General features: G+C 44.1%; 1 protein-coding gene across 1 annotated transcript in view; it reads left to right on the top strand.

Annotated features, from left to right (window-relative positions):
- The first annotated feature begins 32 nt into the window (after positions 1-32).
- Positions 33-19,694, top strand: part of LOC140359335 (indian hedgehog B protein-like) — a 28,884-nt gene continuing 9,222 nt past the window's right edge. The window contains exons 1-3 of the mRNA XM_072444214.1: positions 33-519; positions 15,550-15,707; positions 17,162-17,265. Of these exons, the coding sequence (XP_072300315.1) occupies positions 220-519; positions 15,550-15,707; positions 17,162-17,265 (562 nt within the window). The 5' untranslated portion in view covers positions 33-219. The remainder of the gene's footprint in view (positions 520-15,549; positions 15,708-17,161; positions 17,266-19,694) is intronic.

Raw genomic sequence — 19,694 nt, 5'->3', positions numbered from 1 at the left:
TTCCTCCGCTTCTGCCGCGGTCGCTTTGGCTTTTACGCGCCGCGGAGCCAAAATGAGCTGAGCCGGAGCGCGTAACGACGGGTGCGCCACGCTGCAAAGCCCCGCTCTGAAGCATGTGAGCCGGCTCTGACAGCTCCGGGGAGGTCCTGCAGACATCCACGCGTGTCTCCCCCGCACACACACTCACGCGCGCACACACACGCACCGCAGAGACGCTCCATGCGGGTCTCGGAGTCTCTGCTCCTGGGTGCGCTCCTCCTGCTGTCGCTCGCACCTGCCGCCCGGAGCTGCGGTCCAGGGAGGGCGTACGGCAAGAGGCGGCCCCCCAAGAAGCTCGTGCCGCTGGCGTACAAGCAGTTCAGCCCCAACGTGGCGGAGAAGACGCTGGGGGCGAGCGGCCGGCCCGAGGGGAAGATCACGAGGAGCTCCGACCGGTTCAAGGAGCTGACGCCCAACTATAACACGGACATTATCTTTAAGGACGAGGAGGACACGGGAGCGGATCGACTCATGACGCAGGTGAGAGCGGAGCCGCGCGCGGCGAGGCGCGTCCGGGCGTCGCTCTGGAGACGCGGCTGACGCGTGTACTGTGATTTAAGTGAAGGACCAAAAGAAAAAAGTTTCTATATTCACACTATTCTACTTAAGTAAAAGTCTTGAAGTACCCAATAAAAGTGAGGATTGCCTCATTAAAAGTAAAGTATGTGAAAGCGTTTCATTCTGTAAAAGTATTGTCTGCATTCTGCCTGAGAATAAAAGGTATGAATGACATGTTTAAAAGATTACATTTCAAGTCAAAAAAGTAAAATCATTACAAAAGTAAAAAGCAAAACAAAATAAAAAATATGCTCAAGTAAAAGTGCCAGTATTATTACATTTCTACAATTCACAAAATTGTATTTAAATAAAGGTTTTGAAGAACCCACATTAAGCTTTCTGTTAGAGTTCAAAAATGTAAAGTATTTCATATAGAGAACAAATAGTGTCAAATGTAGTGTAAAAAGTGCAGATTTTTATTTAGGTCAACGTAAGATCATTTGAGTTCTTAATGTTGTCATGTTATAATATTTTTGTTTGCTCAACACAAGGACTTGAACTCCAAACCTTTGCACAGGATGTCATCACGGACATGACACTCTCCACCACTGGCATGTGGAAGTCATTCTTTTAACTAATGGAAAAGTCAATGAGCAATAATCAGCTTGACTTAAAGTGTCTGTTCAGTTCGACATATTCATGTATTGAAGTAATTGATGAAGTAAGAAAAGGTCAAATTGTAAAAAAAACATAAAACATCAAGAAGTGCATTTAATTTAAAGTTTACTTTCAATTGGAAAAAAGTGTTCCTGGATTCTGGATTAGAAAGAGGTAGAAATGGTTTTATTTCATCTGGAGGATGAGTAAAGAAACATAAATAATCTGCTTTTTAACCTCTGTGTAAGTTATCACATAGTAACATTTGAAGTCATGTTTTAAAAGATTACTATTTTGAATTGAAAGCATTTAGCGTAAGTGCTCCTGGTTCAGTGTCATTTCTGTTTCTCGCTGAGTTCAAGTCAGGTGTGTTTCGGCTTCGGTCCGGCTTCGGCGCTTGGGTCCGGCTTCGGCCCGGCTTCAATCCGTCTTTTTCAGGCTTTCGTCAAGGTTTTAGTCTGGATTTAGTTAGCTGCATCCGTTTCATTTAGTGTTAAATCCTGGATCAGTCCCATAGATCCTGGTTCAGGCCTGTTTAAGGCCTAGTTTAGTCCTGGTTTAGTCCAGGATTAGTCCGGGTTGTAATCCTGTATCAGTTCTTGTCCTGGTTTCTGGTTTAACCCTTGATTAGTCCAGTAATAGATTGGTTTTGTTGTTAAATCCTGGTTAATCCTTGTCTCGTCTTGTTTTAGTCCTGGTGTTGTCCTGATTTACTGCTGGTTTAGTCCTCATTTATCATGGTTTGGATCTGGTTTATTCTTGGTGTAATCCTAGATTAGTCCTGGATTAGTTCTTGTTTAAACCTGATTTAGTTTAGTCCTGCTTTTGTCCTGATGTAATTCCGGGGTTAGTCCTGATTTTCTCCTGGTTTAGTCCTCGTTAAATCCTGGTTAAGTCCTGATTAGTCCTGGTTAAATCCTGATTACGTTCTGGTTGAGTCCTGGTTGAGTCCTGGTTGAGTCCTGGATTAGTCCTGGTTGAGTCCTGGATTAGTCCCGAGTGTTTCCAGCGCAGTGAAGAGCTCATCTGGATGTAGTTTGAGTGGCGGTGACGAGCAGAGGAGCTGTTTCTGACTCAGTCCTCAGCTCCTCAGGATTCTGCCCGCTCTATTCTTGGACCTGTCGTGGTTTGGTTTCCTCCTGGTTTAGTCCGGGTTAAGTTTGTAGTTTGCATTATAATGAATCCATATGGTATCTGTTAAGATCATTGCACTGTATGAATGTCATTACATATGGTTGGACATAGAACGCTGAACGATATTGGACATAAAAATAAATAAATCAACTGTAATGAGCTTTTAACCTGTATTTTGACTGATTCCTGCATGTTTGAGTGGAACTTGAATTGTCCTGCAACGGAGATTTTCACCTACCCCATATCCCCGCCCACATCCTATCTTTAGTCGTGATTATTTGACAAATTAAGACTCCGAGTGACACATGTAGGGTTTTAAAATGTCACATAGACACAAAATAAAAAATATGTATATTAAATTCTGCTGCTTGTTACAGTGAAATTCTATTGTATTTATTTTTGTAATGTCAGAAATCAGCAGTTGTCAAGAGGCGGGGCTTATGAGTCAATGGACCGGTTTCTATTACTGGGCCATTTTAGATAATTTTCAATTATCTAAATGTAAAATGATTATCAACATATGTTATAATGTAATACTACAAAACGAATTTGAAAAAAAATTAAATAAACAAAATAAGAAAGAAAATCAGTTTCAGGACCATCAACATTTGAGAAAATAATGAAGTATTCTAAACTAATTCAAGAATCCTGTGCATTATGATTGAAGTCTTTATTGTGCTTTTATTTTAGGCTAAATAACATGCAATTATTCTTGATGTAACAACAAAATTAAGAAAAGTTGATCAAATTGAATAATAAAACCATTTTCCAGGAGAAACATTAGAGCGCAATGACCAAAAAAAATCCTTTACCAGTGTCTTAAGAATAGATTTGCAATGTTTTTATGTAGCCATGCTGTTTAAATAAAAATAAAATAAAAATCTGTTCTGTTACAGCAACTTTCACGTGTTAACAATATTATTCTGTAGTTTTATTCATGTTGTTCTTAAAAAACTAACAATTCTCAGTAGATCTAAATGCGCTGTTCCATTTTGTGACATCTTTAGGAGCTAATCCCTTCAAACTCCTTTACACAACTCTTTCATAACCATATCAGCAAATTCAAAGTTTGCAGCAGTTGTTTGGGTCTTTTCTATACGATTCCAATACAAAAAGCCTGAATTCTGCACAAATACAGAACCGTCATTTAATTTGATTTTATTGTTTTTATTCTCCAGTTTAAATTGTTACACAAAGTATTTTTTAGCTTAGGATAACTGACTGACCTTTGGGTGTAGCCATGCATTTGCTGTTTTGCTGAACTTTGAATCTATAAATTGCAATTGTATAAGGAGAATTTACAGCAGGGTCATTGTCACTGCAACTGCAAATTTCCTTTACATTTTTGTCTTCATGCGCAGTTCTGATTGGATACAGTTGTGGTGTTGAAGGGGGAAAAAGACACAACTTTCCACCTTAATAACACACACGCAATCAAAATAAGATGCTAATCCAATCAAAATAGTACGTATATCTTTTGATTTGTCATTCCTAAACACAAAATCCTTCATCTTTGCGCGTTGTTTAAACTCTTACACGCAGCTGATGTTTCCGGAGTTATGTCAAATCCAACATTCCTTCACATATTGACTTAATCATGTGCAATTCTGTAATATTCATGTGCAATTCTCAGACTCAGAGTGTTTACTTTACCACTATGTTATTTTTATTTTTATTTCTAAATTTTAATTTGTACTTTTTTTCTCTATTCCCTATTAAGAATATGAAGGGTTCTGTACATTGGAGTTTTGTTTATAAGAGTTTTTTTTCTATTAAGCTTGTTATCTGTTCTTTTCTTCTGTATCTACTTGCGTTGCAACACCAAAATTTCCCCATGAGTGGACAAATAAAGGCTCATCTTATCTTATGAATGGTGAAGCCCCATATTAGATACAATGTTTATTTCCTTCATTTCTCTGCTCTCCATTGTTTGCAGTCTTTCATAAATCCAGGGGCCCGTGACAGGCTCCGGAGTTCTAAAATGATCCACATCATGAGCATCAAACGTCCATTAAACCGTTGTTTCTCTCGTTTAGAACTGAGGGCCCGATTTTCCTCAGACTTTCAGTTGTGCCGAGTCAGTCGCAGTCGCAGCTGCTTCAGTCTCGTCGTGTGGAGATGTTACAACTGGACTTGCATCTGAATTGCAAAGTGTGACTCGAGCCCAGTCACATTTAAGTATGTATTAAACAGCTGACTGTTTAATGACACTTCCACAAACAGAGCCCAGCGGCCAATGAAAATGAACATGCTGAAAACAGCCTCTGGGCAAAAAAAATCTATTTAATCTTTTTAGAAGAGAGAGATGCACAAACAATGGCAACAGAGGAGCAGAGTGATGTTTCTGCCACAAAACAAATGTATTATGCGATAAATGCAGACACAAACTACTCAAGTACACTTACATCACACATAAAAGATGAACCTCACTGTGTAACTCCTCCTCTTTTCCTCCTCCTCTCACCCCCTCCTCTCACCCCCTCCTCTCACCCCCTCCTCTGACCCCCTCCTCTGACCCCCTCCTCTGACCCCCTCCTCTGACCCCCTCCTCTGACCCCCTCCTCTGACCCCCTCCTCTGACCTCCTCCTCTCACCCCCTCCTCTGACCCCTCCTCTGACCTCCTCCTCTCACTCCCTCCTCTGACCTCCTCCTCTGACCTCCTCCTCTGACCTCCTCCTCTGACCCCCTCCTCTGACCTCCTCCTCTGACCTCCTCCTCTGACCCACTCCTCTGACCTCCTCCTCTGACCTCCTCCTCTCACCCCCTCCTCTGACCCCTCCTCTGACCTCCTCCTCTGACCCCCTCCTCTGACCTCCTCCTCTGACCCCCTCCTCTGACCTCCTCCTCTTTTCCTCCTCCTCTTTTCCTACTCCTCTGACCCCTCCTCTGACCTCCTCCTCTGATCTCCTCCTCTCACCCCCTCCTCTGACCCCCTCCTCTGACCTCCTCCTCTGACCTCTTCTGACCTCCTCCTCTGACCCCCTCCTCTGACCTCCTCCTCTTTTCCTCCTCTTCTTTTCCTCCTCCTCTGACCTCCTCCTCTGACCTCCTCCTCTTTTCCTCCTCCTCTGACCTCCTCCTCTCACCCCCTCCTCTCACCCCCTCCTCTGACCCCCTCCTCTGACCTCCTCCTCTCACTCCCTCCTCTGACCTCCTCCTCTGACCTCCTCCTCTGACCCCCTCCTCTGACCTCCTCCTCTGACCTCCTCCTCTGACCCACTCCTCTGACCTCCTCCTCTGACCTCCTCCTCTGACCTCCTCCTCTCACCCCCTCCTCTGACCCCTCCTCTGACCTCCTCCTCTGACCCCCTCCTCTGACCTCCTCCTCTGACCTCCTCCTCTGACCCCCTCCTCTGACCTCCTCCTCTTTTCCTCCTCCTCTTTTCCTACTCCTCTGACCTCCTCCTCTGACCTCCTCCTCTTTTCCTCCTCCTCTGACCTCCTCCTCTGACCCCCTCCTCTTTTCCTCCTCCTCTGACCTCCTCCTCTGACCCCCTCCTCTGACCTCCTCCTCTTTTCCTCCTCCTCTGACCTCCTCCTCTGACCCCCTCCTCTGACCTCCTCCTCTGACCTCCTCCTCTGACCTCCTCCTCTGACCCCCTCCTCTGACCTCCTCCTCTGACCCCCTCCTCTGACCTCCTCCTCTGACCTCCTCCTCTTTTCCTCCTCCTCTGACCTCCTCCTCTCACCCCCTCCTCTCACCCCCTCCTCTGACCCCCTCCTCTGACCTCCTCCTCTCACTCCCTCCTCTGACCTCCTCCTCTGACCTCCTCCTCTGACCTCCTCCTCTGACCCCCTCCTCTGACCTCCTCCTCTGACCTCCTCCTCTGACCCACTCCTCTGACCTCCTCCTCTGACCTCCTCCTCTGACCTCCTCCTCTCACCCCCTCCTCTGACCCCTCCTCTGACCTCCTCCTCTGACCCCCTCCTCTGACCTCCTCCTCTGACCCCCTCCTCTGACCTCCTCCTCTTTTCCTCCTCCTCTTTTCCTACTCCTCTGACCCCTCCTCTGACCTCCTCCTCTGATCTGCTCCTCTCACCCCCTCCTCTGACCCCCTCCTCTGACCTCCTCCTCTGACCTCTTCTGACCTCCTCCTCTGACCCCCTCCTCTGACCTCCTCCTCTTTTCCTCCTCTTCTTTTCCTCCTCCTCTGACCTCCTCCTCTGACCTCCTCCTCTTTTCCTCCTCCTCTGACCTCCTCCTCTCACCCCCTCCTCTCACCCCCTCCTCTGACCTCCTCCTCTCACTCCCTCCTCTGACCTCCTCCTCTGACCTCCTCCTCTGACCCCCTCCTCTGACCTCCTCCTCTGACCTCCTCCTCTGACCTCCTCCTCTGACCTCCTCCTCTGACCTCCTCTCACCCCCTCCTCTGACCCCTCCTCTGACCTCCTCCTCTGACCTCCTCCTCTGACCTCCTCCTCTGACCCCCTCCTCTGACCTCCTCCTCTTTTCCTCCTCCTCTTTTCCTACTCCTCTGACCTCCTCCTCTGACCTCCTCCTCTTTTCCTCCTCCTCTGACCTCCTCCTCTGACCCCCTCCTCTTTTCCTCCTCCTCTGACCTCCTCCTCTGACCCCCTCCTCTGACCTCCTCCTCTTTTCCTCCTCCTCTGACCTCCTCCTCTGACCCCCTCCTCTGACCTCCTCCTCTGACCTCCTCCTCTGACCTCCTCCTCTGACCCCCTCCTCTGACCTCCTCCTCTGACCCCCTCCTCTGACCTCCTCCTCTTTTCCTCCTCCTCTGACCTCCTCCTCTGACCTCCTCCTCTGACCTCCTCCTCTGACCTCCTCCTCTGACCCCCTCCTCTGACCTCCTCCTCTGACCTCCTCCTCTGACCCCCTCCTCTTTTCCTCCTCCTCTGACCTCCTCCTCTGACCCCCTCCTCTTTTCCTCCTCCTCTGACCTCCTCCTCTGACCTCCTCCTCTGACCTCCTCCTCTGTCTTGACACAGCTCCAGACGACACAAGTTTCCTCTGATAAATCCATGGGAAGTTTCTACGACTTCTTCACCTCTGTCCACACTTTTAATGTCCATTTTTGAGACTCCTGGATAAGTGAGCATCACAGCTGAGTGAGTTAGCATCACAGCTAACCTAGCTAACCTTGCTAACCTGAATGTAGCTCGCCTGCTAGAGCTGCTGCATTCCAAAGAGGAATTTGCCGCCCATCATTATTGACTTAACATTTCCGTGTGTTCTAAATGATCCTGGTGTTTTTATTTAGTTTTTGTCTTTGTAAAAGAAAATATGAACAATAATCGTGGGCGTGTACCTTCTACAACTTTGCTCCTGATTGGCTCTGTGGTTACTCTGAAATGCTCAGTTGGATTTCCAAATATTGAACTGGGCTCCGAGTTATCTGCTGTTACTGTTCGCCACGTCTGACTTCAGTTGGCTAAAGCGTACGACATCCTTTCCTCCACACAAAACATGCAGTGGGAAAAATCCTCCAACGACCGTAGTTCTGACCAAGCCTGGCTCAAGATCTGGGATAGGTCCCGGGCGCTACATGCAGAGACCACTGCTCCCGAGGGGAAGCTCCAGTGGCATTGAAAGATGGGTCAAATGCATTACAGAGCATACATTTCCCTATGGGACAACAAAGTGTGCCTGAACTAACTTAACTATGGTCTAGAGATTCAGTCGGGATCCGTGAGAAGACCCACTAATGGACCTCTGTGGGTGAAGCATGTTTTAATGTAGAAGGGCTGCTCCATCACTCACTGTTCAACAACTCTAAAACAATTATAATGTATTTAATAGAGACACACTCAAGGACACAACTGCAGTATTCATCTGAGGCAGGTGTGATCGCACCGCTGACCCACAGGCTGCTGCTCTGCTATTTCTTTTAACAACTTTGATTTGGTAACGCCACTTCAACAACCTTCGACTTGAATTAGTCTATGGTGGTGATTGTAGGGTTGCCAACTATTTCAACCCCAAATGAGGGACACTCTCTTCCAGGTGCACGTGCGCGCTAACAGCTGACCAATAATAATTACAGAAATTACAAGGTTTCATTAGCCATACCATAAACCTACTAATTTCAGTGTAATTTTGCCAAACCACTACTGTACTTGCTGGGATGTATTGTTCATGGGAAAAGTGAAGACAATTATTATTAAGTTTCTCTCAAATGTCATGTTAGCATTAGACTATAACCATATGCTGCAGACACTGAACTGAACTGAACACGCTTTCAAACGCTTTACCTTCTGTTTCCCTCTATGGATATGAATAATACTTGATCTTGAGCTGGCGGTGGCAGTCAGAGAACGAGGCCAGGTATTTAAATTCAATCTGACCTCGGATCAGCGCGCAGCAGCCGGACTGCGCGCTGATTGGCTGAGACGCGCGTCTGTCACGGTAATTCCAGGAAGTGGAGCTTGGAGAGGCGCGTGGTAAATGTCTGCGTAGCACGTTTGCAGTAGCCAATTATTGGCCGGCGAGGCTGTGATTGGAATACGGGACTGGAGCTGAACCGGACGGGACAAATCAAAACCACCCATAATTCGGGACGTCCCGGGCAAGCCGGGACGGTTGGCAACCCTAGGTGATTGACAGGTGGATTAACCAATCACTGTGAATCAGCTCTGATTTAGCCATTTTAAACAAACAATGCAGTAAATGTGGTAAAAGAGTTCTAGAGTTTGTTCCAAATGTTCCAAAGAGATTCAGAGGAAAGTGATTTCATCATCTAATGAACATTATGGTTCCTATGGGAATGTTTATCCTTTTTCTGAGGAATGAATCCAAGATTAGCATGTGGTGTTCTCTTGTGCCAGATCCAATCTAAATCTAATCCTGACCCCTGCATTTGAACAGTTGTCGGTACAATTCCCACACGACACAAACGCTTAGTATGACACCTATGACACACTCTAGTCACAACACAGGCTAGTTACAAAGGGAAGCACATTTGGCATGAACATTTTCTAAATCACTACGCGACGTAGTTCAGTTTTTGTAAAACTTTTTCCTAAAAAAAACAAGGAGCCAAATAAAAAGAAAACAGCCTGGTCAGCTGACTTTGTTGTTTTCTGTAAGTTAAAGCAAAACCTCCTCGATGCTCTGCAGACAGACGCGACGCCCTCGTGTATTTTGACTTCCATAAAGAACGGCGTGAACTCCGGTCAGAGCAGAGCCTTGAGCGGCTGGCCACAGTGCAGCATGGGAACATTTATGATTTCTATAATAATGCACGCGGCAGCATCATAAAAGATATTTATAAGTCAGGTGACCACATTAGCGGCTGCAGAAGGAGCTGGGCCTGGTGTAACCTTGCTCTGGTTGAAATTCTTCTGCACAGTTCTAGTTTTAGTGTGATGATGCTGCTCCAGTTCAGTTGCATTATATATATTTTTAAGTCCAGGACAATAATTGGAGGGTGTGCCATACAAAAGCTTGATGACAATTCTAGAATTTAAAACCAAAAAACTATTTCTTATCGCAAAACAACACTGGTCCAATCTGGCGTTTTTAGCAGGATCATTAGTTAAGGACAAACTGTTTATTGACTTTTATAAACCTCTGATAAACCTGAATATGCCACATGGGCATAAGGTTTGGGCACACTTTATTGTCCACATAAAATTGTCACTTATATTTGTTATAGAGATACGCATATAACACATTTTTTTGTACTTAATGTACTGAAAATGGCTAAAGTATCCTCAGAGTAATGTATAAAGCAAAGGCTAAATATTACTATTAGCGTTCATAGATAAACCAAAAAGAAGTCACAACAATCTAATAAGGAACAGACAGTGAAAAATTCCAAGATAATGGAACAAAGCATTGATGTGAACGGAGTTCATTTATGGAATAATCTTGACAATGAAAGCAATAATGGTATTTAAATCTACCAAATCAAATATGAAAAAGAACATTTTATTATTACTGTTAAAAATGCGGCTATTTGTTTGTAATATGGAAATGTACAGTGTTTTATCAGTGTTTCTAACTATTCTAACATTCTTTATGCTACTTTACACTGTTGATGTCTTGCATGTCATGACCCAAGCTGGGTCCAGGACCTCAGTATGAGAATCTTTCCTGTGGTGCATGTTTTGGGCTGATGCCTCGAGGAAGAAAAATGCAAACTTTACACATATAGACTCAAGCAACCTGGGATTCAAACACGTGACCACTCGTACCTTTAATTATACAGAATGTCTGCAAAGACTGCACCGGAGCTGCACCGCACGCCGTCTGAGCCAGGTCACTATTTCATCGCACGTGACCTGGTCGCTGTGAGGCCAGAGTGCTTGTCACTCTGGCCCTGTGCTGTGGTATACTGAATATATACATTAAAACAAGACAGACTTATATCAATATTTTATCTTCTGTGTGAAAATTTAACTTTTGTGGATTTCTGCTAATTAAAGGTGCATTATGAAACTTTTCTGAGGGGGGGGTCTCCATGAAGATGTTCTAACTTTGCCCAACATTTCTTTTACATTTATTCAACCGTTACTTTTGCAAATAGTTTAAGTCATACTTTGAGACAAACAAAAATCAGTCAGTTGCGCAATATAGGACTAATACAATATATATTTTCTCACAGAATATGTGGTTTGAAATATGTGAGCCAAAGACAAATTAAACTGCAGACTGACTCTTTATCTGACTCTGACTCTTTATCAGACTCTGACTCTTTATCTGACTCTGACTCTTTATCTGACTCTGACTCTTTATCTGACTCTGACTCTTTATCTGACTCTGACTCTTTATCAGACTCTGACTCTTTATCTGACTCTGACTCTTTATCTGACTCTGACTCTTTATCTGACTCTGACTCTTTATCTGACTCTGACTCTTTATCAGACTCTGACTCTTTATCTGACTCTGACTCTTTATCAGACTCTGACTCTTTATCTGACTTTGACTCTTTATCTGACTCTGACTCTTTATCAGACTCTGACTCTTTATCTGACTCTGACTCTTTATCAGACTCTGACTCTTTATCAGACTCTGACTCTTTATCTGACTCTGACTCTTTATCTGACTCTGACTCTTTATCTGACTCTTTATCTGACTCTGTATCTGACTCTGACTCTTTATCAGACTCTGACTCTTTATCAGACTCTGACTCTTTATCTGACTCTGACTCTTTATCAGACTCTGACTCTTTATCTGACTCTGACTCTTTATCAGACTCTGACTCTTTATCTGACTCTGACTCTTTATCTGACTCTGACTCTTTATCTGACTCTTTATCTGACTCTTTATCTGACTCTGACTCTTTATCAGACTCTGACTCTTTATCTGACTCTTTATCTGACTCTTTATCTGACTCTTTATCAGACTCTGACTCTTTATCTGACTCTGACTCTTTATCAGACTCTGACTCTTTACCAGACTCTGACTCTTTATCAGACTCTGACTCTTTATCTGACTCTGACTCTTTATCTGACTCTTTATCTGACTCTGACTCTTTATCTGACTCTTTATCTGACTCTGACTCTTTATCAGACTCTGACTCTTTATCTGACTCTGACCCTTTATCAGACTCTGACTCTTTATCTGACTCTTTATCTGACTCTTTATCTGACTCTGACTCTTTATCTGACTCTATCTGACTCTTTATCTGACTCTGACTCTTTATCAGACTCTGACTCTTTATCTGACTCTGACTCTTTATCAGACTCTGACTCTTTATCTGACTCTTTATCTGACTCTTTATCTGATTCTGACTCTTTATCAGACTTTGACTCTTTATCTGACTCTTTATCTGACTCTTTATCTGACTCTTTATCAGACTCTGACTCTTTATCTGACTCTGACTCTTTACCAGACTCTGACTCTTTACCAGACTCTGACTCTTTATCAGACTCTGACTCTTTATCAGACTCTGACTCTTTATCAGACTCTGACTCTTTACCAGACTCTGACTCTTTACCAGACTCTGACTCTTTATCAGACTCTGACTCTTTATCTGACTCTGACTCTTTATCTGACTCTGACTCTTTACCAGACTCTGACTCTTTATCTGACTCTGACTCTTTATCTGACTCTGACTCTTTATCAGACTGACTCTTTACCAGACTCTGAGTCTTTGTCTGACTCTGACTCTTTATCAGACTCTGACTCTTTATCAGACTCTGACTCTTTATCTGACTCTGACTCTTTATCTGACTCTGACTCTTTATCAGACTGACTCTTTACCTGACTCTGACTCTTTATCTGACTCTGACTCTTTATCTGACTCTGACTCTTTATCTGACTCTGACTCTTTATCAGACTGACTCTTTACCAGACTCTGACTCTTTATCTGACTCTGACTCTTTATCAGACTCTGACTCTTTATCAGACTCTGACTCTTTACCAGACTCTGACTCTTTACCAGACTCTGACTCTTTACCAGACTCTGACTCTTTATCAGACTCTGACTCTTTACCAGACTCTGACTCTTTACCAGACTCTGACTCTTTATCTGACTCTGACTCTTTATCAGACTCTGACTCTTTATCTGACTCTGACTCTTTATCTGACTCTGACTCTTTATCTGACTCTGACTCTTTATCAGACTCTGACTCTTTATCAGACTGACTCTTTACCAGACTCTGACTCTTTGTCTGACTCTGACTCTTTATCAGACTCTGACTCTTTATCAGACTCTGACTCTTTATCTGACTCTGACTCTTTATCTGACTCTGACTCTTTATCAGACTGACTCTTTACCAGACTCTGACTCTTTATCTGACTCTGACTCTTTATCAGACTGACTCTTTACCAGACTCTGACTCTTTATCTGACTCTTTATCTGACTCTGACTCTTTATCAGACTCTGACTCTTTATCAGACTCTGACTCTTTACCAGACTCTGACTCCTGCTGCACTGGGTGGAAATAGACATTTGTTGCATACTGTATGTCTTCCATATACTTATAGTGTATGCATAGTATATACTTTATTATATATAGACCTACACTTTATATTGAGGTCAAATCTGCTGTCGTTGACTCGTTACCGTGGTGATTGAATTGACTAGTTTGAGCCTCTACTGTAAGAATCAAACAGCATCTCATACATTTTCCAGGAACCACCACTGGGACAAAGCTAAATCTGGACTAGAACGAGACGTTAAAGGTCAATACAAATAATCAAGTATTGTAATTCTGATATTTATTTAACTAAATGGATAAATACATTTTCAGTTCACAGTTAAGATGTCATATATTGAATTTTATGACTTAACAGAACTGACACTGGCAAGGCTCAGTGAATTCAGCGTTCCCCCACCAACTGGAGAGTATCTGGTTCAAACCTCATCCTAGAATATACAGTTGTTGTATTCTTGGGCCATAAAGATCAAGTGCAATACATTTTCCAGTCTTTTATGTTTCCAGTCTGATGTAAAAAGATGTAAAAAAAATGGCTCCAATGCATTTTCAAAGCGAGAGTTAGCGTTAGCCTCCAAACGTCATCATCATTTGAAGGCTGCCGTCTCCTTTATTACTTTATCCCTGATGGTTGTCATGACAATGGTAAAAAAAAAACTCCAATATCAACCCTGTTGCTATGAAATGGACCCCAAGCTGTTCTTTTTTTGTTTTGGCAGAATGATTCATGTACTATATGCAACAAATTTGAAAATTGAGCGGAAAGTCAGATATCAATGTTATTTGTCTACATGCTGGAAAATATGAGAAACATAACAACAACAACAACAACAACAACAACAACAACAACAACCATTTGTGCACGCTGTCTACAAGCAACAAAATGCTATATTTCTAATTTTGCTGCCTCAGAATGTTTCTATAGATCCACATAACTCTGATGCACCTGCACTAGTGATGACGTTACCTGTATTTATCAAAATGCACCACTCGAGCGATTGCATCATTTTTCTTGGTTGGTGTTTAGTCTATGCCGTGTCCTCAGTGTCCCAGCCACAACAGTGTAATCAATCTAATTCCCCCCCCCTCCCCCTCCCACACCCAAACACACACAAGCTCCGCCTCCTGCACCCAAACACTCTGACCTTGACTCTCTGTTCTCCAAAAGCTGCAGAGATGAACATGTTTCTCTTTGCTATCGCTGCTCTGTTATTTCTCCCATTTGCAACTATGTTACCGTTTTACTTTCATGCAACTATCAAGCACTTCATTTGCCAAACTCTAACATAATATGCATTGCTTGGGACATTAGAAGGACAAACTGTTGGAATAAAAATAACAAAGTAAGCTGGGACTAAAGGGGAGGGTTGGGGGTTTGCATGTAAAAGTTCTCTGACTTGGCGATAGACTTAAAGACACAAGTTATGCTAAATTTACTTTCTGTTACTGTCCCCTCATCAAAAACATACCTGGATTTGTATTTAGCTTCCTTCACGTCTGTTTCGTTGATCCTGACGAGGTCCTCTTGCTTGGAGCCTCACAAATCACTCTCCTTCCCTGTGCTGACAGCAAAGACCGCTCCATCGCCTAAGTACATGATGGAAATGGAGGTGTAGTTTGTAAAATGTGTTTTTCAAAGTACGGCTGGATACGTTTCTTCTGTACAAGCCTCTCAAAGCGCTCTACATGCTGTAAATCATATACTCTTCACTCTTTGATCCATAGCCACCCTGGGGCAGACTGCCACCACCACCAGCCCCTCTGACCACTGCAGTCCAGCCCCTCTGACCACTGCAGTCCAGCCCCTCTGACCACTGGCAGTCCAGCCCCTCTGACCACTGCAGTCCAGCCCCTCTGACCACTGGCAGTCCAGCCCCTCTGACCACTGCAGTCCAGCCCCTCTGACCACTGGCAGTCCAGCCCCTCTGACCACTGCAGTCCAGCCCCTCTGACCACTGCAGTCCAGCCCCTCTGACCACTGCAGTCCAGCCCCTCTGACCACTGCAGTCCAGCCCCTCTGACCACTGCAGTCCCGCACACGCCACACGGCAATGTGGCTGAAGTGACCAATGAAAGCATACGTTTGATTAGAGCTGGAATCAAATTGATGACCTCTCAGTTGATTAGCGAATATAATCACTGCCTCCCTAACTAATAAATCCTAAAGTACATCAGGTTTAGACCCAATCATCCTTTACAAAGCAACAGGAAGTGAATCACAGACATGCACAAACATACTACTGGTTTCAAAAATATTTTGGTTATGAAAACAGCTAATGAAGAAATGATTGTTTCCTATGTTTCCTACTTCATCAGAATTGAATAGAATTCAAATATCAAGAGTAATGAACCAACATGTGTTGTTGTGACTGCAGCGCTGTAAGGACAAGCTGAACTCCCTGGCCATCTCCGTCATGAACATGTGGCCTGGAGTTAAACTCAGAGTGACCGAAGGCTGGGACGAAGACGGACACCACTCTGAAGACTCACTGCACTACGAGGGACGCGCCGTGGACATCACCACCTCAGACAGGTATCTATACTGCAAATATTACCTCAAACAAGTATCTATACTGCAAATATAACCTCAGACAAGTATCTATACTGCAAATATAACCTCAGACAGGTATCTATACTGCAAATATAACCTCAGACAAGTATCTATACTGCAAATATAACCTCAGACAAGTATCTATACTGCAAATATAACCTCAGACAAGTATCTATACTGCAAATATAACCTCAGACAAGTATCTATACTGCAAATATAACCTCAGACAGGTATCTATACTGCAAATATAACCTCAGACAAGTATCTATACTGCAAATATAACCTCAGACAGGTATCTATACTGCAAATATAACCTCAGACAGGTATCTATACTGCAAATATAACCCCAGACAAGTATCTATACTGCAAATATAACCTCAGACAAGTATCTATACTGCAAATATAACCTCAGACAGGTATCTATACTGCAAATATTACCTCAAACAAGTATCTATACTGCAAATATAACCTCAGACAGGTATCTATACTGCAAATATAACCTCAAACAAGTATCTATACTGCAAATATAACCTCAGACAAGTATCTATACTGCAAATATAATCTCAGACAGGTATCTATACTGCAAACATCAGTTCAGACAGTTACATACAAGAAAACATAATTACAGACAAATACTATACATACAGTAAAATATCAGTACACACAGAGATGCTGCGTAGCTCAGGATTCATTCGATTGGGAGTCTGGTTTCACTGTATTAGGCTAGTAGGCATTATCCTACTTTCCAATACAAATCATTCCCAGTTAGCACATGGACACGTGGTCTTGAAAGTGCAGCTTTCAAAGCCTGTGACTGCTGGAGCACATCAGTGCCACACTCCAGAAGACCACTTCTCCAACACAGCAGTCTCAATCAGACTGCTCCCATGAAGAGCGCCGCTGTGCTATGCTAATGTAGTCACAGGCTTTGATTGCTGCACTCACAAGACAACATGCTCACGTGACCATGAATCATTTATACAGGAAAGAAAGGCTGTGGTGTCTGGTTAAGATTGACTTCAAACTAAAAGATTCTGGCGCGGTGGCACCACCTCATGGCACAGCGTACAGTCTGAGCACCTCTCGTACTTTTAATTATTTGGAATGCCTGGGGCCACTGCACTGGAGATGCAGCACGTGCAGTTTGAGCCAGGTCACTATTTTAACCCATCTCCATCACAGCAGCAGAACCATCAAACTCCATCTTGAGTCTCTCCATCTTCTTTCTTCTCTACCAGCAGCAGCTTGACCCACCTGCCTGTGTCGTTTATTAAAGTTGATTTAAAATACGTCATTGCACGTTTCATCTCATTCATTTCATTTGTCTATTTCTGTTTCGTGATTGAAATTTCCTTGACATGCTGCTCCAAGAATCTTTGATATAGATGTATAAATATATATGTATTTCATTCTTTCTTTGCATCTTCTCCCAACAGAGACAGAAACAAGTATGCAATGTTGGCCCGTCTGGCGGTGGAGGCGGGGTTTGACTGGGTCTACTACGAGTCCAAGGCCCACATCCACTGTAGTGTCAAGTCAGGTAAGAACATAGTGTGAGACACGGGGGAGGCACAGGAGACAGAGGTGAGAGACTGTCTTCTGGGAGCCAATCAGAACGTGCACCTGCTTCTCTCGCTAACTTTTGGTCAGCCTTTCTGTTGTATTTGGTTATCAAGAATGAACGTTTGGCACTTTGTGTTTAAGGTGTTTTATGAATCGTTCTAAAGTACATGACTATCTTGGCTTGTGCCTGACATGTAAAGACTAACAGTGAGGCCTGTAAAAAGATGCTCATTCTCAGAGAGCTTGGCCTTCCCCACAGTTACTGTCAAGGGGTTGGCAAAGGGTTTTACAATCTTAAAAACGTTAAAATCAGAGCTTATTCATTTTTAAGTGTTTGTACCAAACTTATTCCTCATGTTTTTCATCGAGATGTTTTCATCCCAATGACTTTACAAGTGCTTTTTACAACTTTTAGAGGCCAGAGCGGAGTTTTACCGTCTCTGTTCAGCTAACAACATCCAGCATAGTTACTAACAGTGCACTTAATAACAGTTTGCCATGATTCCTTAAGTACATTTCTATGGTAACTAATCCATCCATCCATTTTCTACCGCTTTATCCGGGGCCGGGTCGCGGGGGCAGCAGTCTATCCCGAGGCGTTCCCAGGCCAGCCGAGAGACATAGTCCAGGCCTGGCCAACCCGCGGCTCCCGAGCCGCATGCGGCTCCTTGTCTGGTTTCATTTGTGTTTGTGTTGGGCCAGACGGCGCTCTACGTGCGCGGAGGCGCCGAGCTTCGGCATTCTCTGGACCACGGCTCGGCAGCCAATCAGGACCAAGCACACAAACTTTGTCGACCAATCAGTGCGGAGTATGCAAATTTCCCCTTGTAAACAGTAAACTGTCATGGCGCGGGCCGGGGCGGACTTTAATCAAACGCTTCCCGGCCCAATTTAAAGATAATATTCCTTTTTTTCTGAGATTTATTAATAAAAATGACCCCGTCCTTGCACTCAAAAATGCCCGTCCACAATTCAAAATACCCTGTCCAAAATACGGGAAGACGACCCTCATCTAAAAGAAAACCACCAATATTGAACTTTAATATGATATTTTTGTCAAACGCACATGCGCATGAGGTGAAATTCCGCAAAGCAGGTGTCAATTTCGCTCTCAAAATGGCAGGGGAAAAATGCACAGCTAAACGAAGGCCTGTGTAAGAGGAAGGGATGGGGTGATGTTCATGTGTGCCATGTGTATGATGTGGCTCTTTGCGGTAACACAATAACGAATGGGGCTCTTAGTCTCTGACTGGTTGGCCACCCCTGACATAGTCTCTCCAGCGTGTCCTGGGTCTTCCCCGGGGCCTCTTCCCGGTGGGACATGCCTGAAACACCTCCCGAGGGAGGCGCCCAGGGGAGGCATCCGGAACAGATGCCCGAGCCACCTCAGCTGGCTCCTCTCGACGTGGAGGAGCAGCGGCTCTACTCCGAGCTCCCCCCGTGTGGCCGAGCTCCTCACCTTATCTCTAAGGGAGCGGCCAGCCACCCGGCGGAGGAAACTCATTTCGACCGCTTGTATCCGCGATCTTGTCCTTTCGGTCATTACCCAAAGACTCAGCTCCGATGCAGCGACTGCATCACTGCAGCCGCTGCACCGATCCAACTGTAAATCTCACTAATATTTGGTCACAAGCCATTTGGTCTGGCCTGCGTCAGAACACAATGCTCTGCGCTGCTTTGAGGCTCCGCCTCTGGCCACGACGGGCCAGAGAGCCCCGGTTCATCTGAAACACTGCTCTGTCAAAGCACAAACATGTGATGCTGCAGACACAGTAAATAACAGCTTCGTTGATGATTTGGTGTAAATGTGACATGCGTAAGGACCATGTGCTCCACGTGTTTGAAAGTCGACTCTTTAACGAGGAACAGGTAGGTCAGAGCGCTGTGTGTGATGAGCGGATTGTCCCACAGGCCGCATTATGAAAGGTGGACCTCGGTCTTGTCCCAGGACATGTGCACTTCTGCTTTAGGCGCGTTTACATTCACACATCATTCATAAACCTAATTTCTCTGTAAATATGCGTCAGATTGTAATAAAACACACATAATTTTACAGCTTAACATACAGACAACGTGAGTTTGGAGGCGAAAGTTACAAATACATTACATCTCAGGTGGAGACCCTTTCATTTCATGTTGCATATTTCAATGCTCAGTGTGGGCTATTTTTAAAAGACATAAAGCAGGTTTAAAAAATACAATCCATGGTTTGGGGCGGCTGCAGGTCAGAGAACTCCAAAAACATGCATGATACTGTGCATGTGGCCTACTGACTGGGCTACTACGTGTTCAATATCATTTGAACCAAATGTTCTGATGACATTTATTTTTAAGATCCTGGTTTTAGTTATGGGTGGTTCTAGACAGGCCTGAGCCCAAGTCCTGCTTTAGACCTGCTTTAGACCT

The sequence above is a fragment of the Eucyclogobius newberryi genome, unplaced genomic scaffold (genome assembly GCF_026437365.1).
Source record: "Eucyclogobius newberryi isolate DKJ021-1_F unplaced genomic scaffold, fEucNew1.0.hap1 SCAF_14, whole genome shotgun sequence".
In the NCBI taxonomy this organism is placed as follows: Eukaryota; Metazoa; Chordata; class Actinopteri; order Gobiiformes; family Gobiidae; genus Eucyclogobius; species Eucyclogobius newberryi.
The sequence above is the reverse complement of the archived record's forward strand: the minus strand, read 5'-3'. Positions and strand labels throughout refer to the sequence as shown.